Genomic DNA, 7,449 nt, shown 5'->3' with positions numbered 1-7,449 from the left:
TTCCTGACGCGAGCCCGGCCGCCCTACTCAAGCCCGCCTTATGTGAGGATGAGGCAGTGACTGTGTGGCCCTACCATGATCCCCCTCCCTCCCTCCCTCCCTCTCTCTCTCTCTCTCTCTCTCTCTCTCTCTCTCTCTCTCTCTCTCTCTCTCTCTCTCTCTCTCTCTCTCTGGCCCACCAACCACGAACTCTCCGATAAAACAAACAGCACCGCGAAGCAAGACTGACAGAATGACTGACAGAAAGACCGATAGTGATTGTGTGTGTGTGTGTGTGTGTGTGTGTGTGTGTGTGTGTGTGTGTGTGTGTGTGTGTGTGTGTGTGTGTGTTGCCTGATGATGGCGCTTTAACATAATCTATTTAAGACGGTGAGTAAAGCCCCCTTGACACGTGAATCCTCGAATGTGGGGCGAAGAAAGGAGGAAGGGGGAGGGAGAGGAAGGGTATTGAGCAAGAGAGAGAGAGAGAGAGAGAGAGAGAGAGAGATGCACTTCCCTACTATAATGCGACCGAGAGGAAGGGAAGGGAAGGGAAGGGAGACAGGGAGGCAGGGAGGGGTTGGGGGGGTGCGGGTGGCACTGAGGGAAGAGAAGACAGGAAGTGACACCCCCGCCCACACCTCCTTCCATATCAGTGTCAGGACTTTCCCCCAGCGCCCCCTCCTCCTCTCTCTCTCTCTCTCTCTCTCTCTCTCTCTCTCTCTCTCTCTCTCTCTCTCTCTCTCTCTCTCCCTCTCTCTCTCTCTCCAGCTGGTCACGACTCCAAGGGATGTGACAGTAGTTTCATCTTTTCTCTTTTCCTTTCCTTTTTTTCGTTTTGTTTGGTTCGCGTACAGACGTGGCTCGGGTCTGAAAGGTTAATTGAAATGAAAGCACCGAAGTCTGTCAATGCTTTTTTTAGTGTGAGTGTGTGAGTACTACTACACCTTGGCGACTAACTGAAGTGTTATGACTGGCTGACTAATTGGGTGTGTGGTTGGCTGACTGACTAACTGACGGGGTGTGTGGATGGCTGACTGACTGACTGACTGACTGGGTAGATGGGTGGGTGACTGACTGACTGACGGGCTAACTGAATAGCTGACTGGTTTACTGACTGACTGGGTGGGTCGGTAGCTGACTGTCTGACTGACTGAGCGACTGAATGGCTGACCGACTGACTGACTGACTGGCTGATTGACTGACAGACTGACTGACTGGCTGACTGCCTGATTGGGTGGATGAGTGGATGGGGTAAATGAGGATGGGGCCGGGTTCTGGGACAAGGTTGTTTAGGAGACGTAAATTATACAAGAAGTGGCTGTGCCTATGGCAACGCACGCACGGTCCCGCACACGCACATATGCACGCGCACGCACACACACACACACACACACACACACACACACACACACACACACACACACACACACACACAAGGTCGGAAAAAAAATTAAGGTGTGGTTTACATATTCGTAACTTATGTAGCTATGTACAGTACAGTACCATTGTAACATGGCCTTCAGTTTCACGGAGTAGTACATTTCACCTCGCAAGATGAAGCAAATGTGTGTGTGTGTGTGTGTGTGTGTGTGTGTGTGTGTGTGTGTGTGTATGTGTGTGTGTGTGTGTGTGTGTGTGTGTGTGTGTGTGTGTGGAGGTGGAAAGGTAGCCAGCACCACTATCTCGGATGTTTTTTCCATCCTGAGCGTCACAGGTGCGTCCGGCCCTCCACTCCCGGGCCACAGGTGTTGCGGGGCCGCCCCTCACACGGACACCACAGCACGCCTCGCTCACACACTTCGAGAGGGAACTACTAACAGACAAACTGCGGCCAATACTGAATAATGAACAGACGCATTGTTCTGGGTTATTCATCCCTAAATAAAGCAAACGCATGGAACCCTCGCGCCCCGCGGCTCGTGGAGAACAATGAGGCAACTATTTCTTTGGCAGAGCTGTTGATGAGGGCCTCGGAGCAGCACGGGCGGCAGGTGTGTGAGGGGACGGCCGCTATATGGTCATGCAGCCAGGTGAGGGTGAGTCACGCTGCACCTCGGCTTTCTGCTCAGGGTGTGCTGCCGCCCTTCTGTGCCGACCAGCCAGGAAATAGGACCCGGCAACAGCCACTCTGCCTTCCTGCTTGCTGGCGGATCAAGTCAGTTTTGCGAGAAGAAAAAGACAACATAGCGCCACGGAGTATTTACTATATACATATTTGGTGTGAACCGTGCCGGTGCAGCCCGCGATGCTGGCTGTGCCTTGGGCAAGTGGTACACCTTGTCCCCCACCCCCACCACGCCCCGTTCCGCTGGCGTCACACCCACTACGACTTTCACCCCGCGCCACACTCACGTGTTCAATGAGAAATTGAACAACTTCGGTACATATATTAATTATTACCGATAATCATGACACACACACACACACACACACACACACACACACACACACACACACACGTATAGTATCGTCTTAACTAAAAAAAATAAATAAATAAATAAATAAAAAAAAATAAAAATATAAAAACACGTCCTGTCTCTGAAGTACGGTAGAGCATGTGTTGTGTACATCAAAACACAAATAAACATCAAAACAAATATAAAGCGTTAATAAACAAACACCACAACAAGTACGCATGACGCAGGAAGACAAAACAAAGCGTGCAGCAGTACATCGGTAGACTGGAAGGTCAAGCAGGATTTAAAGAGAAGCACGCCGCTACCGCCACCACCACCACCACCACCAGCCCACACACCTGCGTCACCCCACAACAAAGGTGCACGAGGCTGTACGTAACAGTGGTGCCTCAGCTGACGGGGAGGCGGCGGCGGTGGCGGTGGTGGTGGCGGTAAAGTGTACGTTACAGCACCTCACCCGGGGCTTCAAGAAGGCCGCCCTGTGACAGGATGTGGTATGATGACACCGCCACAGCACCGCCTTGACGCAACCTTACACTAAGCTGATATGAACCCTGCTGTATGGAATGCGTGTTAAGGCCGTGTGCTGAGAGGAAAATATTAAAACTGAGAAAGTTAAGAGACGTGTTTGTGGGTTAGAAAATACCAATGAATCATGCACTCAATACTGTCATGAGTTTGGCGCCTCGGGGCCACGCGATGGACACATATTTGGGATCACGAATTTAGAGACTAGCGTTAGGACTGGGAATTTGAGGCGTGATAAGACCCATGAGTTAAAGGATATAAATAGATGAGGGCCAGGAGTTCAGCAGTCAGTACAATATATCATGCTGCTGGAGACATCAATTTGCCATGCAGTTTAGAGCCACAAGTTACATACAAGTTACAGAGACACGTCGAGCCACAAGTCAGAGCTATGAATCAAGGACAAGTCAGGAGTGAGGGAGCCTTAGAGACACGAATTAATAAAGCAACGAATTTCAGAACGAACTGTGGTTACTGGTTAATTGTGTATTAGCGAGTATAAAGCATAAAGCGGCGATCTGTGGCAAAGAACGCTTCATTGTTAGTAGCATTAAGCAAGGGAGCTGCAACATGGAGGCGTTCAAGACATCACTGTGTAGCGGTGTGGCGATGTTGCTATTGGAAGCTGTGTGAGGGTTAGGTTGCAGTGAGGATGTGGAGGGCATGAGACAGCCAGACGAGGAGTGTGCAGTGAGTGGCGAGGGACAACAGTGTGTGGAATGGGTGGCTACAGTTTGTGGTGAAGCAAGACCAGATCTGTGTGATGGTGAGGTGAGGGAGATGTGGTGGTGAGGTGAGTGAAGTGCGGTGGTGAGGCTATCAGTGCCTGGTGCGTGGGTGTGGTGGGGAGTGGGGATGAAAGCAGTGGTGAGTGAAGCTGGAGGAAGGGTGGTGGTGGTGGTGCAATGCAGGAGAGGCCAGAGAGCAGCCACAGCGTGAAAGTAACAACCACAGCCACGGTTGGCCACGGCGTGGGCACAGCTGTATCCAGATCCCACTTTTCCCTTCCCACTCACCTCTGGTCGTCTCCGGGACAAGTCAATGCCGTCATTCTCGATGTAGTCCGGCGTTTCCTTTTTGCTGCTGGTGAAGTTAAACACTAGCGTGGTATTTTCCTGCTGGTGCCAACGCTTGGGCGATGGCTTAGTAGGGGCGAGGACGCCCGGGCTGCCTCCAGCTGGCGTTTTATTGAAAGCCTCGACTAGCCCGCCTCTGCCCACGACCCCCCTCACCAGTTCCTCGGCGGGGGGCGGGCTGGGCTTGGCGGGCTCCGACTCCCCCACCGATCGCACCTCGGATTTGGGTTCCACTTTCCTAGTGAAACCTTGCTTTGGAGAGACCTTCCCCTCCCCTCTGGGGTCTGGGACGCCAGACTCCACTTTGCCCTGCTTGACAACGTTAAGTGAGGGCTGTGGAGGCGACTCCACCTTGGAAGGGAGAACAGGGCTGGTATGAACATCCACGGGCGGCGACCGAGACTTTTCCACGTTCTTCAGGTTTTCTAGGTGGACACGATCACTTTCATCAACCCTCTCAACTTTGCTACTCAGTGGGGGATGTGAGGGCACCCTGTGGGAGGCTATCGGGGAGGCTGGCAGCGGAGAGGGGGTTGGAGAGGCTGGCTTGGGGGCTACTGGGGAGCTCACAGAGCGGTCAGTAAAGTTAAATTCCTGAGAATGACTCTCACTCCTGATATTTGAGACAGCGGCGCTGGATATCCTCCTCACCCCTTCTTCCACCTCGCCCGCACTGCAACTTTCGCCCCGTGCTTGCCTGGGCGCGGGGTCACCGTTCACCACAGGAGCTGTGACTGAGGCGGTGACGGGCGTCAGGCCGAGGGGCACCCTCTCCTTGGCCGCAGCCTCCTGCCTACTAACACCGCCAGCCGTGCCCTCACCACTCGGGGCTGTGGCCCTCACACTCAGTGTTGATCGGGGGGTGGGCCGCACCACCTGCGTGACCTTCTTCAGAGAAACCTTCGCTTCCTCTATAGTGACGGGATGGGTGGGGCCAGAGGGGGGCGTCACTTTGCGGGGCGGCACCACGGCGGGCTTGGCCTTGAGGGCGGGCTTGGAGGCCGGGGCCACGCCGTTAGACTTGGAGGACTGAGCCGCCTTGTGGGCAGCAATCCGGGCCGCTGTGCCCCGCGGAGGTCTGCCGCCCGAGGACTCGAATATTCTCTTGGCGTGACGCACAGTGTCTGGGGGCGGCAGGTCCTCCTCCTCTCCCATGGTGGAGGAGGACAGTTGACGCTGGCGGGAGCGAGACGGCTCCATGGCGCGATGGGCCGCGCCGTTGACTGCCTGGGGTTCCCGAGCGACGGGACTCCTGCTTGTCTCAATGATGATAACGTCTTCCTTTCCGAGAGGATTCAGACTAGACTGGAGGTGACTTGAGGCAGATTTACTCTTGGCCATGGCAGGCGCCCGAATACGCCTTGAATCCTCGGCCAGCCTGCTGCTGAGGGAGTCCACGGAACGCGCCCGCCGCATCACCTCCCGCCGATGCGCCGGGGCAGAGTCCGGGGCAGTACGGGGCTTAGCGGCCACCGGGCCCCGTGGTTCGCTGTCCAGCAGGTCCTCCAAAGAGCTGAACTTACGAAGGGAGGGTCTAGAGCGACTCTCCCTCATGGCAAGGCTCATGTACCGGTTCTTAAGCTTGGACACGATACCGGGGCCATACCGCAACTCCTCGTCCTCGGCGGCATAAGAGTCACTGACGGAGGAATACGCAGGTGAGGTGACCCGCGGGCCCTCGTCGTGCAGGCCCTTGTGGTGCATGGTAGTATGGACAGTGGTGGCTGGAGGATCACTTGTTACAGCATACTTTCGGTCTTTCCACGCATCCTCGGCACGCACAGCTCCCCGCACACCCACACCACGAGTACTGACTGCCGTTGTGGTGTTGGAGCGGGGGTAGGGGGGACCCGCGCCACTCAGCGAGCATGGAGCCTCCTGCGGGCCACTCAGTTGGGATGATGTAGACGATGTTGGGCCACTCAGCGAGCCTCGTCCCCGACCAGCCATCGGTGTGGGAGCAGGCAGGCCCACTGCTCCGTGGATTCTTGCATTAGCTCTTTTTCGAAGTATCAGTTCTCTTTTCCATGAGGGCAGATCGTCTAGTGGGATTTCCTGCCCACTTATATATCCTTGCGTCGCGGCCATGACACAACCGTGGGCCTTTAATCACACAAAACATCCGTTGCTGAGAGATATGACACTTCCTGAGTTAAAAATTATCACCACGCGCTTCACCGGCCCATGCAGCGAGTTAGTTCCCATGCAAGACTAGATTTGCACACTATTTACACACTGTTTCTAAGCCCAGGGGTTAATACTACACACACTATTGCATATTTTGACGTCAGGTGAGGCAGAGCGGCGTCCGCCACCACCGTTCTATCTCCACTGTTGTTGATAAGCTAGCGGGTGTGAGGGCTGGCCGTAGTGAGAGTTAATAAAATAGTGGAATTAGCACGCGATTTGCTCTTATCTCTTATGTAACACTTCCATCTGAACCTTTAACGTGTATACGAAATATTCTCTCTCAGTCACCATGAAAAATATATTAGTTTTTGCTTGTTTCTAAGTTTATTGATTACGCGCGTTGCGACCCCTGGAACTCAGAGTTGGCGGAGTCCCCCTGGCGGCGGGTGAGGCAGCCGCAGCCACCAGCTGACACCACCCATAACTGTACTCGGAACCATACTTATTTTCACGTAACCTCCTTTTAAGTCACCGCCTTAGACCCACCCACCTCATGAAACGTCAAGGCGCTGACGGATTCGAGATATGCTCCGTACTGCACCTGCCTCTTCAAGGCAACTGATAAGGCACCGCCCACACCCCATCAGCTGGCAGGCTTGCTCTCTCACGTGCACCTCTTAAACCTCTTAAGCTTCGCCGGTATTTGAGAGACACGCAATGGTGCAGAGTTTGGCAACTTGGGGATCCGGAGAGGGGTGAAGCACTTCTGCCGCAGGAAAGGCCTATGTGTTTGAGTACCTGGTATACACTGGTATGTACACGTAGCTTATCACATGGGTCACCTGCGAGATAAGATATGGAGTGATGAAGTACGGGCTAAATAAAAGTTTATAACTCTCTCTCTCTCTCTCTCTCTCTCTCTCTCTCTCTCTCTCTCTCTCTCTCTCTCTCTCTCTCTATCTATCTATCTATCTATCTATCTCGATTTATCTATCGATTTATCTACACACACACACACACACACACACACACACACACACACACACATACATGCATATAAATAAATAAATAAATAAATAAATAAATAAATATAAATATATATATATATATATATATATATATATATATATATATATATATATATATATATATATATATATATATATATATATATATATATATATATATATATCTGTTGAAATGATGACATCTCCACAGGATGTCTGGTAAACTCAACTGGTGTCAAAATCGTGATCTGGCTGCAAAAATATCCTGTGGAAATGTTTTCAGCACAGTGAAACGAGACTAAGACACTC

The 7,449-nt window shown here is 52.6% G+C and overlaps 1 protein-coding gene across 1 annotated transcript in view; it reads right to left on the bottom strand.

Annotated features, from left to right (window-relative positions):
• The window catches only part of LOC135096374 (nascent polypeptide-associated complex subunit alpha, muscle-specific form-like), a 116,213-nt gene extending 109,891 nt beyond the window's left edge, over window positions 1–6,322 (bottom strand). The window contains exon 1 of the mRNA XM_063997840.1: window positions 3,944–6,322. Coding sequence (XP_063853910.1) covers window positions 3,944–6,091 — 2,148 coding nt within the window. The 5' untranslated portion in view covers window positions 6,092–6,322. The remainder of the gene's footprint in view (window positions 1–3,943) is intronic.
• Window positions 6,323–7,449: the final 1,127 nt, after the last annotated feature.

The sequence above is a fragment of the Scylla paramamosain genome, chromosome 3 (assembly GCF_035594125.1).
Source record: "Scylla paramamosain isolate STU-SP2022 chromosome 3, ASM3559412v1, whole genome shotgun sequence".
Lineage (NCBI taxonomy): Eukaryota > Metazoa > Arthropoda > Malacostraca > Decapoda > Portunidae > Scylla > Scylla paramamosain.
The sequence above is the reverse complement of the archived record's forward strand: the minus strand, read 5'-3'. Positions and strand labels throughout refer to the sequence as shown.